This window comes from Bubalus kerabau, chromosome 17 (genome assembly GCF_029407905.1).
Source record: "Bubalus kerabau isolate K-KA32 ecotype Philippines breed swamp buffalo chromosome 17, PCC_UOA_SB_1v2, whole genome shotgun sequence".
In the NCBI taxonomy this organism is placed as follows: domain Eukaryota; kingdom Metazoa; phylum Chordata; class Mammalia; order Artiodactyla; family Bovidae; genus Bubalus; species Bubalus kerabau.
Window position 1 is genome coordinate 48,693,476 of NC_073640.1, and position 25,605 is coordinate 48,719,080.

The 25,605-nt window shown below is 39.2% G+C and overlaps 1 protein-coding gene across 1 annotated transcript; it reads left to right on the forward strand.

Annotated features, from left to right (window-relative positions):
- The first annotated feature begins 4,770 nt into the window (after positions 1-4,770).
- Positions 4,771-23,703, forward strand: ZNF302 (zinc finger protein 302). The gene is made up of 5 exons (XM_055551135.1): positions 4,771-5,361; positions 6,259-6,334; positions 11,671-11,791; positions 12,065-12,160; positions 23,639-23,703. The coding sequence occupies exons 2-5, from the start codon at positions 6,326-6,328 to the stop codon at positions 23,701-23,703; spliced, it is 291 nt and encodes a 96-aa protein (XP_055407110.1). The 5' UTR covers positions 4,771-5,361; positions 6,259-6,325.
- The last annotated feature ends 1,902 nt before the right edge of the window (positions 23,704-25,605 follow it).

Consider the following 25,605-nt stretch of genomic DNA (forward strand, 5'->3'; position numbering starts at 1 on the left):
GAAATGGAAACAGTGACAGACTTTATTTTATTGGGCTCCAAAATCACTGCAGATGATGACCGCAGCAGCTATGAAATTAAAAGATGCTTACTCCTTGGAAGAAAAGCTATGTCCAACCTAGATGGCATATTAAAATGCAGAAACATTACTTTGCTGACAAAGGTCCATCTAGTCAAAGATTTGGTTTTTTCCAGTAGTCATGACAGATGTGAGAGATAAACTATAAAGAAAGCTGAGCACCGAAGAATTGATGCTTTTGAACTGTGGTGTTGGAGAGGACTCTTGAGAGTCCCTTGCACTACACGGAGATCAAACCAGTCGATCCTAAAGAAAATCAGTCCTTAATATTCATTGGAAGGACTGATGCTGAAGCTGAAGCTCCAACACTTTGGCCACCTGATGTGAAGAACTAACTCACTGGAAAAGACCCCGATGCTGGGAAGGATTGAAGGCAGGAAGAGAACGGGACGACAGAGGATGAGATGGTTGGATGGCATCATGACTTGATGGACATGAGTCTGAGCAAGCTCTGGGAGTTACTGAAGAACAGAGAAGCCTGACATGCTTTGGTCTGTGGAGTTACAAAGAGTCAGACACAACTGAGGGCCTGAACTGACTGATTCAGATGGGTATATCTTCCGTTTTCTCGTTTGCCTTTTGCTTCTCTTCTTTTCTCAGCTATTTGTAAGGTCTCCTCAGACAACCATCTTATCTTTTTGCATTTCTTTTTATTGGGGATGGTTTTGATCACTGCTTTCATACAGTGTTACAAACCTCTTTCCATAGCTCTTCAGGCACTCTGTTTACCCTTGAATCTATTTGTCACTTCCACCGCCTAATTGTAAGGGATTTGATTTAGGTCATACCTGAATGGCCTAGTGGTTTTCTCCACTTTCTTCAATTTAAGTCTGAACTTAGTAATAAGGAGTTCATGATCGAAGTCACACTCAGCCCCTGTCTTGTTTTTGCTGATTGTATAGAGCTTCTCCATCTTCTGCTACAAAGAATATAATCAATCTGATTTCAGTATTGACCATCCAGTGATGTCCATGTGTAGAGTCATCTCTTGTGTTGTTGGAAGTGGGTGTTTTCTGCGACCAGTGCATTCTCTTGGCAAAACTATGTTAGCCTTTAACCTGCTTCATTTTGAACTCCAAGGCCAAACTTGCCTGTTTTTCTTCTGACTTTTGCATTCCAGTCCCCTGTGATGAAAAGGACATCGGTTTTTTTGGTGTTAGTTCTAGAAGGTCTTGTAGGTCTTCATAGAACTGTTCAACTTCAGCTTGTTTGGCATGAATGGTTGGGGCATAGACTTGGATTACTGTGATATTGAATGGTTTGCCTTGGAAACAAACTGAGAGCATGATGTCATTTTTGAGATTGCACACAAGTACTGCATTTTAAACTCTTTTGTTAACTAGAGTACTACTGTATGATTCATCTATCTCACTTATGTATACTTATCCAAAGAATGTGAGAACACTATTCAGAGAAATAGATGAACCCCCATGTTCATTGCAGCATTACTTACAATAGCCAAGATGTGGAAACAGTCTAAGTACCTATAAAAGGATGAATGGATAAATAAGATGTAAGATACACACACACACACATAATGGTATGCTAATACTACTCAGCTATAATAAAGATGAGATCTTCTCATTTGGAACAACATGGATGGAACCTGGGAGTATTATGCTAAGTGAAAAGTGTCAGACAGAGAAAAGACAAATACTCTATGACTTCACTCATATGTGGAAATAAAAAAAAAACTAATAAAAACCAAAAACAAATACATAGATACTTAGAGAACATAGTAGTAGTACCAGAGGAGAAGGCACAGTGGGGAGGGAGGATAAAACTGGTAAAAGGGATCAACGTATGGGAACAAATGGAAAATAAATGATTGCAGTTATATGAAGTTCCCAGAATAGACAAACCTACAGAAGTGTAAAAGCAGTTTAGAGTAGGGAGGATGGGAAGACTGGGTCGAGTGGAAACTGATAAAGCATAAAAGATGTTTTCCATCTTTTTCTTTCTTTGTTTCCCTTCCTTCCTTCCTTATAAAGTACCTTCAGTCGTCCAGCATGGATCTTCATGTTGGAAATGCAGTGTTGAAAAGAGACCTATACTTTGTTTCAGTAAGTTTCAGTCAAGTGCTGCTGTCAAATAATAAACAAACTGATGAATTACCATGAGTAACAAAAACTGGTGAGTGTTGGGTGAATAATTAAAACAGGATGGTATATAGAGGGACTAGATGGCACCTGTAGAAAGACTGGGAGAAATGACCCATTTGAGAAGGAGAAAATAGAGCAAGAATCTAGAAGACAAGATAGAACAGCAGTGAGGTATAAGGAGGAACCTCTAGGCAAAAGTCTTTATTTAAAGGCTGGTATGTATGTGCTAAGTCGTTTCAGTTGTGTCCAACTCTTTGTGACTCCATGGACTGTAGCCCTCCAAACTCCTCTGTCCATGGGATTCTCCAGGCAGGCAAGAGCATTGGAGTGCGTTGTCATTCTGTCCTCCTGGGGATCTTCCTGACTCAGTAATCAAAACCACAACTCTTGTATCTCCTGCATTGGCAGGAGGGTTCTTTAATCACTCAGTGCCATCTGGGAAGCCTGCTTAAAGGCTTGAAAGTGAAAGTCACTCAGTCATGTTCGACTCTTTGTGACCCCATGAATATACAGTCCATGGACTTCTCCAGGCCAGAATACTGGAGCGGGTAGCCGTTCCCTTTTCTAAAGGATCTTCCCAACCCAGGGATGGGACCCACGTCTTCACACTGCAGGCGGATTCTTTACCAGCTGAGCCACCGTTTAAAGGCTAAATGTTGCATAAATGTGACACTGAATGAACATGTGTATCTTTGTGAGCAAGAAAAATGGAAGGGAGCAGAACTTTTTCTTCTCCCAGTTCATATTCTAAAATGTGCCCTTAAATAGATAAATTCTAATAGCAAAATAATTTATTGTAAATATTGCCTAATATAAAAGGGAATGAAGGCAACTTAGGGTTAGTAGAAGGGAATGGGTTCAGTATGGCATGTGAAGTGTTTTCCTGTTTCCTTATTGATCTCTCTCAGTCCCATTTTCTTTCTCAAGTGACCGGCATATTTGTTTTAAACTGGTTTAGCTATGCCTAAGTCCCCACTCCATCTGCCCCTGAATTTCTCCTCCTTAGTCTCTACTCATCAGAGTGCCTCTATCCTTTCTATCAAAAATTCAAATCATGTAGCATTCACACTTTAGCAGTTTAGCTTTGAAGTAATTTGTTCTTTTAAGTGCTGGTCATAAATTGCTATTGAAACAGAAGGACTAGCCCTACATATAAAGTTCTTCTCACCTCTGCTCCCTAATCACATCTAGTCCTTTAATGTGAACCCTGCTTCCCCATGAACTTAATTTATGTCTCAAATATCTGAGGACACATAATGAGAAGTCTTCACAATTCTTCCAAAAAACTCATAAGGAAAAGCAGCAACAATGAATTCCTATGTAAGATTTTCTGAAAGGACTGAGTAGAGACTTTATGTTTTAAAGTGTTTCCAGAGTGGTAGTAATCCCAGATCTTGTCTGAAAATCAAACTATATAATCTGTAGAAAAGAGAGTCACTTTCATCCAAGGATACTGGGGAAACCAGTAAAATCTCTTTTCAGGGACTAAGTGGCACACAAAGATAACCAACCAAAAAAGGAAACAGCGTGAACTGAGTACAGAAATTTAAAAGTTTACAAAGATTCCTAAGATCTTCAGATTTCCTAGATGGTTCTAATGGTAACGAATGCACCTGCCAGGAGACATAGAGATGCAAGTTTGATCCCTGGGTCAGAAAGATCCCCTGGAGGAAGGCATGGCAACCCACTCCAGTATTCTTGCCTAGAGAATCCCATGGACAGAGGAGCCTGGTGAGCTACAGTCCATGAGGTTGCAAAGAGTCAGACACGACCGAAGTGACTTAAAACACATATCTTCAATATTGGTATTATCATATTATGAATCAACTGTGCCTACCGTGTTACAAAAATTTTTGAAAAACTGAAAACAAAAAACCCACTGGAAAGGGAATTATAAATGTTATATAAATAATAAATCATTCAGACTGCAATACAGAGATAGAAAAATGGAAATTAGAGGAAAATAGAGTGGAAAAATCTACCTAACAACTAACTGGAATTCACAAGAAGAGGAGAAAGAATGGAGAAGAGCCCAATATATGGAGAAGGAAATTTTTCTGAGGACGGGAAGATGCCACTTAACAGATTCAATCTGCTCAACAATCCCAAGCAGGAGAAAAGGCAAAGAATTTCATTAAAAGCATGAGAAAATTCTCTCATGCTATTTATAATTAAAAGAAAACAGGTAAAATGAATTTAATTAAAAAAGAAAATAAAGGCAACAACCCAAGTTAATACCAAGAGTAGAATGCTCTGGCCTTGATACATCTGTCCAGCGCCCGTGTGGGTGGGCTGGGCAAAGTCTCAAAGACAAAGGAGGGTCAGAGGAGTGGTTTTTCCCACGATTGAGGGTCTTTATTCTCAAAACCCTCACTTGAATCCGATAATCCTGAGTCCTTCGAGGACATGTAATGCACATCACCGCGGTAGTCAGTGTCCGAGCGACGACGTGACCCCACGAACTTCCGGGAAGTGCAGTTGGTCCCCGTTCAGCTCATGTTGTGACAGCTCGGATACAGGGTATTTTAGGAAATACAGTCCTGGACAAGTGGAAGCTAAATACTCAAGAGCAGTACAAGCCGAGCAGAGTGGCAGCAAAGTTTTGAATGACAGATCTTCGGCTGGCAGAGGCCACTTCTTGTCCCGCACCAGCAAGTCTGCCCTTGTTCAAGGAGGAAAACGTCTGTGCGAGCACAGAAATGACCCAAAAGACGTTTCACGGCCTCGTAATCTTCTGGGAAACATAGGTTCCCGGTTTGGGCTCTCATTATCTTCACAGCGCATGTAGACGCTGCCGTTGGTTTCGGGAAGCGGAGTTCGCCACAGACGACTGTTGTGTGCATTCTTCCGAGGGGGTCGATCCCAGTGGAGTCTCTAAGCGGTGTAATTTCTCACAAAGCCCAGCCCGTGGTCTCGCGGTGCTCCGAGATCGCGCGACCGCTGAGCCTCCTGGGAAGTGTAGTTTTCCGGAAGGCAACCGTGCGACTCACCGGCAACTTTTCTCCGTGAAGCGGAGGAGTCTGAGAAGTGCCGTTCGGCCCTGTGCTTCGCCTGGGGCTGCCCGGCGTTTGTCTCCGACCCAGCAACAGTATTCAAGGTCCTGGAATCGCGCAGGACTCTGGGCAGCACCGTTCTGGCGAGGCAAGCGGCCTTTGTTCGCTACAGCTACACGGCGCGTCAGGTACGCGGAGGTGCCCGCAGTGGACGGCTTCGGTGCTGGTAGGGGTCTGCTGAGGGGTCAGGCAGGTGTGGGTGCGGGGAGGGTGGCGGGCGCTGGGTACGGCCGCCATAACTTCTCAGGTCCCAGTGTCTACCCCGCGGTGTGAGCCCAGGCAGGCCCTGGCTCCTCTGGGCCTCTGTCCTGCTTTGTAAAAGGGGAGTAAGGATGGCGCTTACCTCTAAGAGCTGTTGTAAAAAAGGAAATGGGAGAGCGAGGGTGCGTTATACGCACTGAAAGAAAAAAAAAAATTGTGTAAACCCTAAATTGCTTCAGTGTTGCCGAGTTTCAGTTTTTCTCATCGTTTATTTAAAAAAGAAATCTGGAATAATGTGAATGCCCACCATGCATAGTGGTAAAGATCGAAAGAGCTCGTATTTAACATTATTATTACTGTTGTTTTATGAGTCGGTCACTTATATACGGGCTGCCCAGGTGGCTCAGCGGTAAAGCACACCTCCCCCCCCCCCGCCCCCCCACTTCGATCCCTGGATAGGGAAGATCCCCTAGAGAAGGAAATGGCAACCTGCTCCAGTATTCTTGCCTGAAAATTTACATAGACAGAAGAGCCTGGCGGGCTACAGTCCATGGGGTCCCAGAGTTGGACACGACTGAGCGCGCACATACACACACATACACACACACACTCACACTCTCATGTATATATGATAGTTGATGTACACGTAGATGCCACCTGGTTACCTCTTGCCAAGGAACACATTGTTAATTCAGGGAAAGGTTGGAACCCTAGAAAGTGATTCCCAGTGGGATCCTCCATGCAGGTGTGTCCTGAGCTGCAAGATTGCGAGATACGCCTGATTTGTCATGACTGCTTTTTCCTGTTTTGATCTGCCTTTTCAGGTACTGCCCTTCTATAAGAAGAGACCCTGGAAAGAGGACTGTGTCGACTATTGGAAATTGCAAAGTCATGTTTCAGGTAAGTTGATTTGTCCCCAAATCTTCCTAAAATACCTACTTATCAGGACTTTTGAGTGTTTGCTTTGCCTCTCCTACCAGTTCCCACCTCACAAAGTTCACTTAGGGATTGGATCTTTGATTCCTTTCATTAAAACAAAGCATGGAGCCTGCAAAACTCCGAAGTATTTTCTCTCAGTGCTCCTCTTTTCTATCAGTTTTCTGCTAGAAGCCTCTGAAGAGTCTTGAGCAAAACTTTTTTAAAATTATGATTCAGAATTCAAGTTTGGAATTTTAGGTATTTACTTTATGGTTGTTTAAGCTGTATCATGTGGTCTCTTAATGGTATATGTCAGTCTTTTCAGTTATTCAAGTCAAGAGATGTTTGGAGTCATCCTTGAGACCTCTCTTTCTCTTAAAATTCACATTCAGACACTGTAGTTAGATCTAAAATATACATAGTATATCTACACAATCTGACCATTGGTTACCATATCACTACCACTACCACTGCCGCCCTGGTCCAAGCCACTTAGGTTATTGCAATTGTCACCTTGCCGGATTTCCTGCTTCTGCCCTTGACCCTCTTCAGTCTTCACAATACAGCTGTCACAGTGATCCTCTTGTTATATAAAATCCTGTCATTCCTCAGCTTAAAACTCTTTGGTGGCCCTAACTCAGAAGTCAGAATTGTGTAGTGACAAAAAACTGCACAGTTAGGCTGTCTTATTACTTCCCTGATTTCATCTTCCATCTGTTTCTTTGTTTTCTGGGAGCTCCAGCCACACTGGCTACCTGCCTCCAGGCCTTGGAAGTTGCTATACCATCTGCATGGAATATTCTTTACCTAGATATATACAAGCTTGCATTCTGACCTCCTTTGTATCTTTGCTTTGTAGTTACTTTCTCAGTAAAACTTCCCTGAACACCTATGCAAAATTGTAGTCACCTTCTCTCGACTATCACGTCTACTCCTCCATCATTGTGTTGTTTTTCATAGCACTCTTCTGATGGCTCAGCAGTAAAGAACCCACCTGCCAATGCAGGAGACACAGGAGTCATAGTTTGACCCCTGGGTTGGGAAGATTCCCTGGAGGAAATAGAAACCCACTCCAGTGTTTCTGCCTGGGAAATCCCATGGACAGAGGAGCCTGGTGGGCTATAGTCTATAGGGTCTCAAAGAATCAGACATGACTGAGCATGCATGCACACACATCACTCACTAGCTGATACACTATGTGTTTGCTATATGCATATGCTCATTGTTTATCTCCTCCTACTGGAAAGGATATTTTTTGTTGACTGTTTTATCTTTAGTGGCCAGAGTGGTATCTGGTATAGCCAGATACTTGGTAAACCGTTGTTGAATGAAGGAGTGATGAGAAAATTATGGGAAAGAATCATGGAGTGGAAATGAAACCTGTATAGGAGAAGGTATGAGTGGCAGATATGCATGTTGGGAATGTTAGACAATTAGAATTGAAATGTCTTTTTTTTTTTTTTTTTTTAGGTAAAAGCTAAAGTGAACTAATTGCCAAAATCATTCATTGACTTATCTTCTAAACACTTAACAAATAACTGTTAGGAGATTCTTACATAGGTTTCTGTCATTGGTACACAAGATTTCATGATCTCATGCAGTACTGTCAAAGAGAACTTTCTATAGTGGGGGAAGTATCCTATTTGTGTCCTCTCCACTGTGGCAGCCACCAGCCCCTTATGACTGTTAAGCACTTGAATTATAACTGGAGTGACTAAGGAACTGAATTTTTTATTTTATTTAAATTTAATTAAATTTTATAGCCAAATACAGTGGCTACTATATTGAACAATACAGGACTGGTATAAAAGTAAGAAATCATAAAAATATCTAAGTTCTAGGAACAGAGGTGAATTAGCATCCCAGGTTGCTGGGACACTGAAGGGGAAGAGAGAGTTGAAGCATCCCTTCCTGGAGTTGTCTAGGTGGCCCATAATACCAGGGAGGCAGAGGTGGAAGTGGAGTTATACCAAACTGAGAGAACACCTTGAGTATAGGTAGAGAGGCCTAAGAGAGTCTTTCAAGGAAATGCAAAAATTTTGTGCAGCAATGGTTTTCAAACAGGGTTGACTTTGTTCCCCTTAATCCCATTCATAAGAGACATTTTCCGGAGAAGGCAATGGCACCCCACTCCAGTACTCTTGCCTGGAAAATCCCAGGGACAGGGGAGCCTGGTGGGCTGCCGTCTATGGGGTCGCACAGAGTCGGACACGACTGACGCGACTTAGCAGCAGCAGCAGCAGAGACATTTTCAGCTGTTAAAACGGGGGTAGGGAGTGGTTAAGGGGAGTTGCTACTAGTATCTGAAGGGTCAAGGCTAGGGATGCTATTCAACATCCTAAAATTCTCAGGACAGCCCCCACAGCAAAGAGTTGTTCAGCTTAAAATGTCAGTAGTGCCAAGACTGAGAAACTTTGATTTAAATAAAGATCAAAGAATATGCTAGAGTATGTGGGGTTTCTTCTCTGGACTATTAATATTATGATATTGATTAATATCAAAACTTAAAATATGAAATATCTTTGCATTGGAAGAATAAAACATGGTGTGTTTTTTTTTCTTTTTTAACTTTACAATATTGTATTGGTTTTGCCATATATCAACATGAATCCACCACAGGTATACATGTGTTCCCCATCCTGAACCCTCCTCCCTCCTCCCTCCCCGTACCATCCCTCTGGGTCATCCCAGTGCACCAGCCCCAAGCATCCAGTATCGTGCATCGAACCTGGACTGGTGACTCGTTTCATATATGATGATATACATGTTGCAGTGCCATTCTCCCAAATCATCCCACCCTCTCCCTCTCCCACAGAGTCCAAAAGACTGTTCTATACATCAGTGACTCTTTTGCTGTCTCGTATACAGGGTTATTGTTACCATCTTTCTAAATTCCATATATATGCATTAGTATACTGTATTGGTGTTTTTCTTTCTGGCTTACTTCACTGTGTATAATGGGCTCCAGTTTCATCCACCTCATTAGAACTGATTCAAATGTATTCTTTTTAATGGCTGAGTAATACTCCATTGTGTATATGTACCACAGCTTTCTTATCCATTCATCTGCTGATGGACATCTAGGTTGCTTCCAAAAACATAGTGTTTTATTCATTTAATATAGTGTTGACTTTTCAGTTTGGCTTATCAGGTGAGATTTGTAAAAGCTGATCATATTAAAGATCACTGTGGAAAACAGGAAAAGATGGACATTTTCTCAGTTCATGTGATAAGGCTAGTATAACCCTCATACCTAGCTAAGAGCAAATACAGATGGGAAAAATAATTTTCCCTGGTGCCAAAGGGAAACCTTCTCCCCTTTCCTTTTCTTAAGAGTGTTTCCTTGAGAAAAATATGTAACTCTATATCCTTTCCCCTGTCCCTTTGAGATGTTTATAAATCTTTTCAAAACTAAATAAGCCTCTGCCAATTTTACAGAGCATTAAAGTCTTTCTTAAGGGCATTGGTGGCACTAGTGGTAAACAACCTGCCTGCCAGTGCAGGAGACATAAGAGATGTGGGTTCAATTCCTGAGTTGGGAAAATCCCCTGGGAGGAGGGCATGGCAGCCCACTCAAGTATTCTTGCCTGGAGAATCCCATGGACAGAGAAACCTGGCAGGCTATGGTCCATAGGGTTGCACAGAGTTGGACATGACTGAAGCGACTTAGCATGCTTGTGCAAGGGCCTTGGAGACATCCCTTTGAAATGAAAACATGAAGGAAGATGCACTTCTGTCTCCCTATCTGTATGGGAGTTTAGCCTAGACTTCTGGCTCCAGGTTCTAACTACCTGCATGTCATAAAGATAATGAGTTTTAAATTTTTTCTTTGGAGTAAAGGCACCTAACACAGAGGACTACCCCAATTACCAGGTGAATTTAGGATGAATTATGTGTTGCAATAGTTCATCCTAAATTCACATGTAATTGCAAAGTGATATCTCCAAGGCCCTTGTGCATGCATGCTAAGTCTCTCTAGTCATGTCCGACTCTGTGCGACCCTGTAATGGATTGTATCTGACTGAGTTTATAAAAGGGTGAGATGTCTTTCTGTCCTTGCAGTCTCATTAATTATTAGCTATTATTATTATGAAGTACATTACAGTCTGGTTTAATGCTTTCTCAGTAATAAAACTGTTCTCTTTTTACACGATAGAGAGGATTTTTCAGCTCAGTAGATTTGATTGATTTTTAATTTCCCCAACACCAGACAAAGGTAAATTCTCTCTTTAAAACCAAAGACCAGTATCACTGGTGAACACACGTGTAAAACATCCAAATGAAGTAATATAGTATTGAATATATAGTTGGAATGAAAAATTTACAGTAGCCAAACAATGTCTGTTTCACCAATGAAAGGTAATAATAATGACATTTTAAATGCACTGAAGGAAATTCAACCAGCTCCATATTCTTGCCTTGGACAGGAAAAAAAAAAAAGGAAAGCCCTTGGACAGAGAAGCCTGGGGGGCTGCAGTCCATGGGAGTCACCAAAGGGTTGGACACAACTTAGGAGCTAAACAACAACAAATGTATATACGTTTTTTCACATATTTTAATTTGACTAGCCAATAAGTTATGATTGAACATTTAAACTTTTTCTAAAATTTTTCCACTTTAAATAATACCATGAATGAGTACTGTTGGGAAGAAATGTGTTTCTTCATAGGATATTTTCCTTAGGATGTGTCTTATTTTTTTTTGCTCTTCCTTTAAGGTTCTATTCAAGGACTACCAAAAGGCATGAAAACATCCTTCAGTCCTTTTGCTCAGGAGTCTCAAATTGTTTTAATTATAGATTATAAGGGTTAATTATATACCATAAATGTTTTTGCTTTTTATTTTTTTTTAATTTTATTTTATTTTTAAACTTTACAAAATTGTATTAGCTTTTTGTTTATAAAGTGGTTATATATATGATTATGTGTTTGTCTTTAATATAAAGATGTCTTTTTTTGAGCATATTGGATTCTTTTTTGTAAACTTAATTCATGTTTTATTACTTGGCACATAAGCTATGAAAAACAAAACTAAGCACTTGACTAAATGCTGTCAAATGTTGAATGCTGAATTTTTAAAATTTTATAATTCTGTTCCCTACATTCCTGAAGCAGAGTTCTTATATTTGTCTCTTACCCTTATTGTATAACAGTGCCAAGCACATAGTTATCCAATTATTACTTAGATCAGATTCTTGATCATTGTGACAACTGCTGGAATCTTTTCCCCTGTCTTCCACACCAGGGTAATTTTACCCTTTAATCAGTGACAGAAGAGGCCTGGGCTATGGTTGAGCCTAAACATGTTTGCTGTTTCAGGTGACATTTAGTGATGTGGCCATAGACTTCTCTCATGAAGAGTGGAGATGGCTCAATTCTACTCAGAGGGATTTATACAAGGATGTGATGGTCCAGAATTATGAGAACCTGGTATCCCTAGGTAAGCATATCTTTTCCTCCCCCTCAATGGAGATCTTCCATCTGCCACTGTGAATTGCTAGAGATCCTTTTTAGTAAATGGCTGAATTTTTGTTTCACAGTCCTAAGGACATGTATAGTTTTGTTGTGTCCTGCCTGAAGCTTATCATCCCATTTCAGTGAACATCCTTCAGATCTTTCTTTGGTCCCTTTTATGGTGATGGTCTCTCCATGTAGACACAGTGTTTTTTTCTAATTAAACAGTGTTTTTTTCTAATATTTTTCCTGCAAGCAGGTCTTTCCATACCTAAGCCATATGTGATTGCTTTATTGGAGGATGGCAAAGAACCTTGGATGGTGGAGGAAAAGCTGTCAAAAGATACATTTCCAGGTAAGTCATGGTGAATCAGGAAACAGAGATCTTTGTTTAAAGATGCTTGTGTAATGTATAGAGGCATTTTAGTATATTTTAGGGATACTGTTATCAGAGATTCCAGACGTAACAAAATTGAGGGATGCTTAGATTTGTAAATGACAATTCCTCTATCCTAAATTATTATCTTTCTGTATTACTCATCTGATCAAAAATGGAGGGTTTTGCCATCATTATAATCCAAATTGTTATTTATTTGAAGTGAAATAAGGCAAATTGTTCTTTTATATGTCCATGTAAGGAAAAATATACAAATGGTTTTAGGCTAAAAAAGCTGTCAACTAAATGGAAAACCACTTTACTCCTGAGGCAGAACTTCAAAGATCAAGAGTGAACATAAATGCTAAAGGAAGTAAGGGATATATAAGAAGGTTTCTAGCAGTATTTTCTGTTAATAAATATTATGAGTTCACACAGATCCTACCTAAACTCACAAAGCTTAAATCTTTCTGAGCCATAAGGAGTATTTACATTATTTTGTTGTCATTGTAGCTATTTAGTGCAGTGCTGTACATTCTCCATATTAAGCATACTAATCTGACAGCAAATTGAGATAATCAAAGTATGGAGAACCAAGGCTGAGATAAAATGTAGTCGTTCATATAAGTATAGACACAAAATGTTGGCTTGGGATCCAGAATGCCTTTTGCATTTTCTTTGATAGTTTCATTTTTTTTCCCCACAGACTGTCTATGTATTAATTCATTTCCCTTATTACACTCTGTTCCTGCCTCTGTGAGCTGTTTGTATTCTCTGTGCTCCATTTTAACTTTGTTCAGAAATCATTGAATATATGAGAGTTGTCAGAGCTATGTGTTTTCTTGGCACTGGGGAGAATGACTTTATTTTTTATCCAATTCTCCTGTTTCTAACATAGAAGTTTCCTTTCAAGAAGTTCAGATAAAGCAGTGTTTTGCTCTTTTGATATATTACAGATTGTAAAACAAGATGGGAAAACAAAGAATTATCAATGAAGGAGGATATTTATGATGAAGATTTACCCCAAATGGTATTAAAGGAAAAAACTATACAACAAAATCATGAATTTTCAAATTTTAACAAGGACTTGTATTATATCAAAAAGTTGGAGGGGAAGTATGAAAATCAAGTAGAGCATTTCAGACCAGTGACCCTCACCTTTAGAGAAAGTCCCACTGGGGAAAGTATTTACAAATGTAATGCATTTAAAAGCATTTTCCATTTAAAGTCTGTTTTTTCTGAACCACAGAGAATTTCTGCTGAAGGGAAGTCACATAAATGTGATATACTTAAGAAGAGTTTACCAACAAATTCAGTTATAAAAACTGAGAATATCAATGATGGAAAGAAACTTCTGAATTCTAATGAAAGTGTAGCAGCCTTCAGCCAAAGCAAATCTCTTACCCTTCACCAGACTTTGAATAAAGAGAAAATCTATACATGCAGTGAATGTGGGAAAGCCTTTGGCAAACAATCAATCCTTAATCGGCACTGGAGAATTCATACAGGAGAGAAACCCTATGAATGTCATGAATGTGGGAAGACTTTTAGCCATGGCTCATCCCTTACTCGACATCAAATAAGCCACAGTGGAGAGAAACCTTACAAATGTATTGAATGTGGAAAAGCCTTTAGCCATGTCTCATCACTTACTAACCATCAAAGCACTCACACTGGAGAGAAACCATACGAATGTATGAACTGTGGAAAGGCGTTTAGTCGCGTTTCACATCTCATTGAACATCTGAGAATTCATACTCAAGAAAAACTCTATGAATGTCGAATATGTGGGAAGGCATTCATTCACAGGTCATCTCTCATTCACCATCAGAAAATTCATACTGGAGAGAAACCTTATGAATGTAGAGAATGTGGAAAAGCCTTTTGCTGTAGCTCACACCTTACTCGACATCAAAGAATTCATGCTATTGAGAAACAATTTGAATGTAACAAATGTCTGAAAGTCTTTAGCAGCCTCTCATTTCTTATTCAGCATCAGAGTATTCATACTGAAGAAAAGCCCTTTGAATGTCAAAAATGTGGGAAATCCTTTAACCAACCTGAATCATTGAATATGCATTTGAGAAACCACACTAGATTGAAACCTTATGAATGCAGTATATGTGGGAAAGCCTTCAGTCACAGGTCATCTCTGTTTCAACATCACAGAATTCATACTGGAGAGAAACCCTATGAATGCATTAAATGTGGGAAGACCTTCAGCTGTAGTTCAAACCTTACTGTACATCAGAGAATTCATACTGGAGAAAAGCCATATAAATGTAATGAATGTGGGAAGGCATTTAGCAAAGGCTCAAATCTTACTGCCCATCAGCGAGTACATAATGGAGAGAAACCCAGTAGTACAATAAGTGTGGAAAAGTCTTCAGGCCATATGAGTCACTGTGTGTATGAAAGATCACATAATAGAGAAACTGCATAAAGGCAGTGTTCATCATACTATACTGTAGCTGTAGATCTTCCTGGATTCAAAATCAAAAAATCTATACTGGAGAAAATGTAATGAATATGGGAAAGTCTCTAGCAATGATACAAGCCTTATTGTTTATCACAATTCACACAGTAGAGAGACTATGATGGCAATAAGTGTGGGAAAGACTTTAGCCAGCATTAATCCCTTAGTTGACATAAGTAAATCCACACTGGAGAAAAACCCTTTACATGTAACAAGTTGGGAAAGACATTAGGCAAACATGAATCTCTTAAGAAACATTACACACATACAGAAGAGAAGCAATGTGAATATAGAAATTGTGGGAAGTCCTTCAGTTAAAATACATCCTTCATTCTCTACATCAGAGAACTCACACTGAAGAGAAAGTTTATGTAAGGAATGTAGCAAAGTGTTAGTTCACTAAGCTTGTAGGCATCAAAAGATTAATGGTAGAACCACCTGAAGGATGTAGGAAGTATGTGTAAGTCTTTCTTTGCAATGATGCTAATTTGTAAACAGTTCTACAGGAGAGCAAACAAGCATAAATCAACATGCATATCATAAAGTAGCAGCATGCATTTTACTCCAGGTCCTACATAAAAAATAGCTAATGGGCATGTGAAGATATATAGTCACTCAGTGAATCCAGTAAATGTAATAAATGAACATTGCAATAGAAGTAAAAAGTGGTATGAATAAAATTTTTCATCTCTAATAAAGTGGTTTTGTATATGTTGAACTCCTTTGACACACTGATATTTCTTAAGAGTTTTCCACTATTTTCCTCTTGACAAATGAGGATCAGCTTTCCTGTATAGCCTTCGGTGGAAGACCAGCAAACCTAGAAAAAAGTGGCCTGATCTCTGTACTAAGAATGTGACTTTTTTTTTTTTTGGAGGAATTCCATTTATTGTGGATGTATTTTCACAATATATATTTATAGCAGCGATCAATTATCAGTGAAAAATATTGTGTTTATAAAATTTTCAGAATGTGACTATTTTGGTGAGGTTAATATACAGTGCATTTCCTGTTGACTTAAATGATGCATTTTAATTTTTACATGTGCTGTGAGAACCCAGATTAGAGCAGAGTGGATGTGCTTTTTAGTCCAAATCCTAAAGGATGAGTCCTAATTACAGTGACCATCCATAACTGCAGATTCTGCATCTGTAGATTCAACCACTCACAGTTGGAAGTGTTTTTTGAAAAGTTTTCATCTAAAAAGAAAACTTGGACTTGCCAGCTGTAGGCAATTATTTACATATCATTCACATTACGTTTACAACTATTTACATTGTATTGGCTTTTGTAGTGGCTCAGGGAATACGTCATATTAGGTGATGATTTAAAAGTATACAGGAGGATGTGCCTAGGTTATAGCAACTATGCCATTTTATTTAAGGGACCTGGAGCACCTACAGGTTTTGGTATCTGTGGAGGTGAGGGAGTGTGTTGGTCCTGGAGCCAGTCCCTTGCAGATAAAGGACAACTGTAGGTAAGGCACGTGTGCTCTCAAGGATCATTCTAGGCAAAGCACACCAGCAAGTTCTATCATGTTTGATGCAGCTGAAATCCATTATGTAGTGTCTAGTTTCTAGTTTTGTGGCTTAGATATTATTACTGCTGGCAGAAATAGTCATTTCCCCATCCCTTGATCATTGTTATGGAGGGTTGGAATTGAATAATCCAGAGCCATTCCCACAACTTCTGCAGCCTGCTCACCAATTTTGATAGCACTAGTATCCTGCATCATAGCTTCTGGAAATATTTAAGAGCATTTTTGTTTTTTACACTGAAGCTTGACAGATAAATATAGTTTCTAAGCGGGGTGGCTTCAAATATTCTAAATGGAAGAGACTTACTGGCTTCACAATTTCTTGTGACTGGAGAGGTTATAGAGATCAGTGTCTGGGATTTTATGGACACTGTTGGAAGCAAATGGCATTTAAATGCAGTTTATGTTTCTGGTTTTATTCTCTATGGCATTTGATAGTTTAGCAAATTATTTTAAGAAAGGATATTATATCATTGATACAAGTCTGGTTTGGGATGAATGATAGGGTTTTCAACTTTAAATAAAATACTCTCCTACTCTGGTATGTGCTACTTTAATGGAAAGCCAATAGGTGAAGGCACATTCCATATCAATTCTCAGCAGATATAGTGGGTTTGGAATGGGATTTTTAATATTAAGCAGAGATTTATATTTCCTCTGATTTAGTTAATAAGATTTATTTTGACATTCTATGGAATGTTGAAGGATCTTTGAGAGGTTTATAATTAAAGGAGCACAGGATGGTATCAAACAAGGATAAGAACATTTATAATTATGGATGGACTGGCCCATACATGTATATTTAGTAGTAAGATAGTGGCAGTAGCTTTTTGTTTCTCCCATGTTCTGCCCTCTATTCTCCCAAGCACTGATGCCAAAAAGATGAGCCAGTCCTTTAATCTCCCAGATTTTATTTGCTTTCACTACATACAGGTTCATGCCATCTTACTTTGTTATAAGATTCATCCAGATACTCATACTTTTTCATTTAAAAAGCATGAGCATACATATCATAATATTTTGCAGTTCTTAAAGTGCCTTCACAGTGATACTGAACAAGGAAAAGAAAGCCAGAGACTTAAAGATAGCAAAGGTTTTAAGAAAGCAATAAGAGTATATACTTTGTAACAATAAGATTTGAGCTGAGATCGTACTGATGTTATAATATCACTAGTGGAGAATCATGTTCAGTCTTACTCAGCCATTTCTTGAGCATCTACTGCAGTCAAGGTAAATAAGACATGTTCCATACAATTTAAGAGCTCAAAAGTGTGTGTGTATGAAGAGCATAGGCTCTGGAGTCATGTTACCTGGGTATAAATCCAGGTTGTATGTATATTGACTTTGTACAACCTTGGACAATTTACCTTGCTGTACCATCTGTAAAATTATCTTGTCTGTAAAATGATATCTCTGGATTATGATGAAGATTAAGTAGGTTAATTGGTATAAAATGCTTGGTACCTCAAAAGCATTTAAATATTAGCTATTGATTTCATCATTTTCTTCACATGACTGCATTATTCTGGTCTCAAATATCACATCTTCTAGTGGGTTTTCATACTCACTTGTCACTTAACTTACTTATTGATTCACCTTTTGGTGGCTTTTACAAGACACTCCCATTTCCTTCCAACAAATCTTCCTTTGGTAACTGAACCATCTTGCAGGAGAATATATTTATTATCCAAAATACCCCGAGGAGACAAGAACACAGCATGGCTACAGGTAGTTGGGAGGGTATACTACACATGTGTTTTGGAGAAAGAGCAGAATGAAAGAGTCTTCAGATCCCTGTATGGAGGAGAGTAAGGCTTTACGCAGTATCAGAAGCCTAAAGGACTTGAGCATGACCTCTCAGTACAAGGTCCTCTAGGTTGAGTGCAGCTGCCCTCACTGTTCCTGAATGGAGGTTCAGTTCAGTTCAGCTCAGTCATGTCTGACTGTGACCCCATGGACTGCAGCACACTAGGCTTTCTTGTCCATCACCAACTCCCAGAGCTTGCTCAAACTCATGTCCATCGAGTCAGTGATGCCATCCAACCATCTCATCCTCTGTCATCCCCTTCTCCTGCCTTCAGTCTTTCCCAGCACCAGGGTCTTTTCCAATGAGTCAATTCTTTGCATCAGGTGGCCACAGTATTGGAGATTCAGCTTCAGCATCAGTCCTTCCAGTGGATATTTTGGACTGATTTCCTTTAGGATGGACAGGTTTGATCTTGTAGTCCAAGGGACTCTCGAGAGTCTTCTCCAACACTACAGTTCAAAAGCATCAATTCTTTGGTGCTCAACTTTATGGTCCACTTGTCACATCCATACACGACTAGTGGTAAAACCATAGCTTTGACTAGATGGACCTTCCATGTTACTGAAGATCATTGATGCCTGGAAAGTGAGAGTAGCTTCAATAACCTTGGGCTTCTCAGATGTTGCTAGATATGCTTGTGCAGTCATTCATAAAGATCCTGAAAGAACTAAGGCACATATCACAGCACTTTGTGGGAGGCTAGCTTTGTGTTTGACACCAAAGTAGAGTCACACACTGTCTTTTAAATGGGATGCAATTATGTTAGAGAAAAGAAATGTCTATGATTTCACTGATGAAAGACAATGACAAAGTTGTGTGGCTTGAAAGACACAGAAAGTAAGCTCTGGCATTAGAGATTAACCAGGAAAAAATATAATGGCAACAAACAACATTGTTATCAGCAGTGGTTAGTTTCATGGCTATGTATAGCCCACTGTATACCTGCACTGTACGCTAAGGACTTTGCAGCATTCAAGCAATTAAATTTCCCAGTTCTAGACCCAAATTTCCAAGTTTGAATCAGCCTATTGATACTGACACTTGCTTTCCATTAATCTAAGGAAATTTACTTCTCAAGTTTTGACTTCTGCACCAAAACAGAAATAGTTTCCATTTTATCAGATGGTTTTGAGAATTTATGCATAAAGCAAACAGTGGAGTGCCTGGCACATGTAAGTCATTCAGTGTGTTTTTCTTACTTTTATTAATCCTCCCACAGACTATTATGTAAATATTATAATCATTTTTATGACACAGTCAGCAACCTCAGACTCAGGCAGTATTAGCAAATATCCCAGAGTCACACATTTCAGGAACATAGGCTGAATTTGAAGATCTAGTGAAAGGCATGCAGTTACCTCCTTGGCAGTATTGTGTCTCAGAAGACCAAAATTCTTTTGGCAATCACACAGATCTTCTCATGCCTCCTTGAACAAAAAATATTCCCTTAACCAAGTATTCCCTTTGATTCATTCAGCCTAGAATGTCTCCAATATATTCCAGCCAGAGAGACTAATGTCTACCTTACAAAGTTCATTGTAGTGTCTGACAACAATTCCTCAGACAATAATGAAGAAAATGAGGGGTAAAGAAGTTATAAGGCATTTGAAAATGATGAACAAATTGACAGAAGTTCCTCCAATCCAGTAATTAAATGTAAATGGATTAAACTCACCAGTCAAAAGACAGAGAGTGGGAGATTTCAATACCCTACTTTCAGTAATGGATCGATCAACCACACAGAAGATAAGTAAAGAAACAGAGGACTTGAACAAGTCAATTTAAAAAATCTAACAGAGAAATGACACTCTACCTGAAAACTGCAAAATATACATTCTTCTTAAGTGAACATGAAACATTCTCCCTAAATTATTGTATCATCACACAAAATAACTTAAGTGACTGCAACAGGATGAAATTAGAAATGAATAAGGAAAACTGGAAAAATCACAAATGGAAATTAAAGTGCACACTCTTAAACAACTGCTATGTCCTGAAAATTCATATGATGAAATCCTACTAGCCAACTGGATGGTATTAGGAGGTGGGGCTTTGGGGAGGTGCTTAGGTCAGAGGGGTGGAACCCTCATGAATCGGATTAGTTCTCTTATAAATGAGATCTTACAGAAGATCTTAAGAAGAGGTGGCAAGAGTACACCAAAGAACTGTACAAAAAAGGGTCTTAATGACCCAGATAACCATGATGGTGTGCTCACTCACCTAGAGGCAGACATCCTGGAATGTGAAGTCAAGTGGGCCTTAGGAAGCATCACTAAGAACAAAGCTAGTGGAGGTGATGGAATTCCAGCTGAGCTATTTCAAATCCTAAAAGATGATGCTGTGAAAGTGCTGCACTCAATATGCCAGCAAATTTGGAAAAGTCATCAGTGGCCACAGTGGAAAAGGTTTCTTCATTCCAATCCAAAGAAGGGCAATGCCAAAGAATGTTCAAACTTACCACACAACTGCACTCATTTCACATGCTAGCAAGGCAATGCTCAAAATCCTTCAAGCTATGCTTCAGTGGTATGTGAACCGAGAACTTCCAGATGTACAAGCTGGATTTAGAAAAGGCAGAGGAACCAGAGATCAAATTGCCAACATCTGTTGCATCATAGAAAAAGCAAGAAAATTCCAGAAAAACTTCTACTTCTGCTTCATTCAGTTTGTTGTGACTGTGTAGATCACAACAGACTGGAGAAAATTCTTTAAGAGACAGGAATACCAGACCACCTTACCTGCCTCCTGAGAAATCTGTAAGCAGGTCAAGAAGCAACAATTAGAAGCAACAATAAACTCATTCAAAATTGGGAAAAGTGTATGTCAAGGCTGCATATTGTCACTCTACTTATTTAACTTATATACAGAGTACATCATGCAAAATGCTGGGCTGGATGAAGCACAAGCTAGAATCAAGATTCCTGGGAGAAATATCAATAACCTCAGATATGCAGACGACACCACCCTAATGGCAGAAAGTGAAGAGGAACTAAAGAGCCTCTTGATGAAAGTGAAGTGTGTTAGTCACCCAATCGTGTCCAACTCTTTGCAACCCCATGGACTGTACTCCACCAGAATCCTCTGTCCATGGAATTTTCCAGGTAAGAATACTGGAGTGGGTTGCCGTTTTCTTCTCCAGGGGATCTTCCCAACCCAGGGATCAAACCTGGGCCTCCTGCATTGCAGACAAATTCTTTACTGTCTGAGCCACCACAGAAGCCCGATGAAAATGAAAGAAGAGAGAGAAAAAGCTGGCTTAAAACTCAACATTAAAAAAACTAAGATCATGGCATCTGGTCCCATCACTCCATGACAAATAGATGGGGAAACAATGGAAACAGTGATGGACTTTATTTTCTTAGACTCCAAAATCACTGCGGATGGTGACTGCAACCATGAAATTAAAAAGTTTGCTCCTTGGAAGATAAGCTATGACAAACATAGTGTATTAAAAAGCAAAGATGTTACTTTGCCAACAAAAGCCTGTATAATCAAAGCTGTGGTTTTTCCAGTAGTCATGTATGGGTGTGAGAGTTGGACCGTACAGAAGGCTGAGCACTAAAGAATTGATACTTTCAAACTGGGGTGCTGGAAAAGACTCTTGAGAGTCCCTTGGACAGCAAGGATGTCAAATCAGTCAGTCCTAAAGGAAATCAACCTTGAATATTCATTGGAAGGACTGATGCTGAAGCTGAAGTTCCAATTCTTTGGCCACCTGATGCATAGAGCTGACTCACTAGAAAAGACCCAGATGCTGCAAAAGATTGAGGCCAGGAGGAGAAGGGGGCAGCAGAAGATGAGATGACTGGATGGCATCACCAACTCAATGGACATGAATTTGAGCAAACTCCAGGAGTTAGTGAAAGACAGGGAAGCTTGGCGTGCTGCAACAATGCAGCAACTGAACAACAACTCTCTAGCCCATTTTGCCACTAGAGGACTCATTGAGAAGTGTGCAACCAGAAAGAGAGGCTGACAATCCAGGCACCCTGATCTCAGGCTTTCAGCCTAAAGAACTGTGAAAAATAAATTTGCTTATAAGCTACCCAATCTTTTGTATTTTGTACAGCAGTTTGAGTGCACCAAGACAACAATCCATGGGTCAAAGAAGAAACCAGAAATTAAATCAGAAAATACTTAAAGACTAATGAAAATGAAAACACAACATACCAACATTTAAGGTACAGAGCAAAAACAGTGCTAGGAGGGAAATTTGTGGCAGTAATCGCCTACATAAAAAAGCAATCAAAAATCAATAACCTAACTTCTACCTTCAGGAACTATAAAAAAGACAAACTTTGGCCACCTCATGCAAAGAGTTGACTCATTGGAAAAGACTCTGATTCTGGGAGAGATTGGGGGCAGGAGGAGAAGGGGATGACAGAGGATGAGATGGCTGGATGGCATCACCTACTCAATGGACGTAAGTTTGAGTGAACTCCAGGAGTTGGTGATGGACAGGGAGGCCTGGCATGCTGCAATTCATGGGGTCACAAAGAGTCGGACACGACTGAATGACTGAACTGAACTGAAACCAAAAGCTACAGAAGGAAGAAAATAACAAAAAATAGGGTGGAGATAAGCCAAATAGAAAGTAGAAAAACAAAAGAGAAAATCAACAAAACCAAATGTTGGCTCTTTGAAAAGTTCAACAAAATTGATAAACCTTTACCAACACTGACAGAAAATACAAATAACTAAAATCAGAAATGAAAATGGAGATATTACCACCAACCTTACAGAGATGAAAAAGAATTATAGGACAAAATATGAACAATTATATACCAACATATTAGATAAATAAGAAAAAATGGAAAAATTCCTTGGAAAAGAAATTAAACTGACTCAAGAAGAAATACAAGATTTCCACAGACCTATAAGAAGTAAAGAGATTGAATCATAATCAAAAACATCCTGACAAAGAAAGCTTTGAACCAGACTGCTACACCAGTGAATTCTACCAAGATTTAAATGAAGAATTAACACCAGTCCTTCTCAAACTTCAAAAAAACAAACAAACAAAAAAACTGAAGAAGGGAAACCCTCCTTAACTTGTTCTATGAGGCCAGTATTGTTCTGATACCAAAGACAGATAAAGACATCACAGGGAAAGATAATTACAGATGAATATCCTTTATGAATACAAATGCAAAAATCCTCAACAAAATATTAGCAAATTAAATCCAACAGCATATTAAAAGGTTTACTCACCATGAGCAAATGGAATTTACCTCAGCAATGCAAGGGTGGTTCAACATAAGAAAATTAATCAATGTAATCCTTCCCATTAATAAAATGAATGGGAAAAAACCACTTACTCATCATGATTTATGTAGAGAAGACATCTGGAAAACCCAATAACCTTTCATGATGAAAATGCTCAGAAAACTCAAAATAGAGGAAAATTTCCTCAACATGATAAAAACCTACAGCTAAAATCATACTCAAAGGTCAAAGACTGAAAGCTTTCCCCCTAAGACCAGAAAAACACAAGGAAGGAGACCTGCTTTACAGTTGCTATTAAGCATTGTACTTGAAGTTCTACCCAGAGCTATAAGACAAGGGGGAAAAAAAGTCTTCTAAAGTGGAAAGGAAGTTGTAAAATGATCTCTCTCTCTCTTTTTTTTCTTTTTGCAGATGACATGATCCTATACATTAAAAATCCCAAAGAATTCACAATGACTAATAAAGCTAATAAATGAATTCAACAAAGTTGCAAGGGAAACTAACACCCCAGAATCATTAGTGTATCTATAGAACAGCAATGAACAACCCCCAAAAAAAATTAGGAAGCTCCTTGTATTTTACAACCATACCTCCAAGAATAAGATACTTAGTAATAACTCTAACCAAGAAGGTGAAAGATTTGAATGCTGGAAAAAAAAAAAAATAGTTGAATGAAAATAAAGACCTAAATAAATGGAAAGATGTATCATGTTCAAAATAAAATAGGAAGTCTTAACATTGTTAAGATATCAATATTACCCAAAAGATAACACAGATTTAATGCAATTTTTGTCAAAAGCCCATTTTGCAGAAATGGGAAAAAATTCCCAAATTCATATGGAATTTCAAAGGGCCCCAAATAACTAAAAATAATCCTTTAAAAACGTGTATACCTGTGGCAAATTCATGTTGATGTACGGCAAAGCCAATACAATATTGTAAAGTAATTAGCCTCCAATTAAAATAAATAAATTTATATTTAAAAAAAAAAAAAACCTTCAAAACTTAACAGAATTCCCTGGTGATACAGTGGATAGGAAATCCGCCTGTCAATGCAGGGGACACTGGTTGGATCCCTGGTCTGGGAAGATTCCACATGACACAGAGGAACTAAGCCCCTGCAACCACAACTGCTGAGCCCACACTCTACAGCCCACACTCTACAGCCCACAAGCTGCAACTACTGAACTCACATGTGCCACAACTACTGAGACCTGTGTGCCCTAGAGCCTGTGCTTCACAACAAGAGAAATCACTACAATGAGAAGCCTGTGCAAAGTAATGAAGAGTAGCCCCCACTCACCACAACTAGAGAAAGCCCATGCACAGCAATGAAGACCCAGAGCAACCAAAAATAAATAAATAAAAAGAAGTGATAACTCAGTACACATGAAAAAAAAAAAGTCTGGCACTAACATAAGGACAGACATACAGACCAAAGAAATAGAAGAGACAGCCCAGAAATAAAACCTCATATATAGTCAATTTTCAACACAGATGATACGACCATTCAAGGGTAAAAGATAATCTTTGAATAAACTGCAGAAGAGGAAATACTATTTCATCTATGATGCCAGAATTGCCCTGACACCAAAATCAGACAAAGACACTACAAGGAAAAAAACAGAAACAAAAAACTATAGACCAATATCCCTTGTGAATATGGATGCAGACATACTCAGAATACTAGCGATAGACACTTCTCCAAAATATATATATAAACGACTAACCATGGAAAAATGGTTGGCATAATTAGTCATTGCTGCTGCTGCTGCTAAGTCGCTTCAGTCATGTCTGACTCTGTGCGACCCCATAGACGGCAGCCCACCAGGCTCCCCTGTCCCTGGGATTCTCCAGGCAAGAACACTGGAGTGGGTTGCCATTTCCTTCTCCAGTGCATGAAAGTGAAAAGTCAAAGTGAAGCCGCTCAGTCGTGTCCTTTTACTCCTAGCAACCCCATGGACTGCAGCCTACCAGGCTCCTCCATCCATGGGATCTGCCAGGCAAGAGTACTGGAGTGGGTTGCCATTGCCTTCTCCGAATTAGTCATTAGGGAAGTGCAAATGAAACCCATAATGAATTGCTTCTTGGCTTTTTGGCTAAGATTGAATGCAAAACCACTACCAGGATGGCTATAGTAGAAAAAAGGGCACGGGAGGCAAACAAGTGTTGGTGAGGTTGTGGAGAAATTGAAACCCATTGCATTGTTTATGGGAATGTAAAATGGTAAAACCATCGTGGGAAAAACTATGGTGGTTCCTCAAAAAGTTATATATAGAATATTTTCTGTCAATTCCAAATATATATTCAAAATACTTGAAATCAGGACTCAATTGCTAAGGATTCAGATAATCGTTCACAGATGTTTACACCAGTAT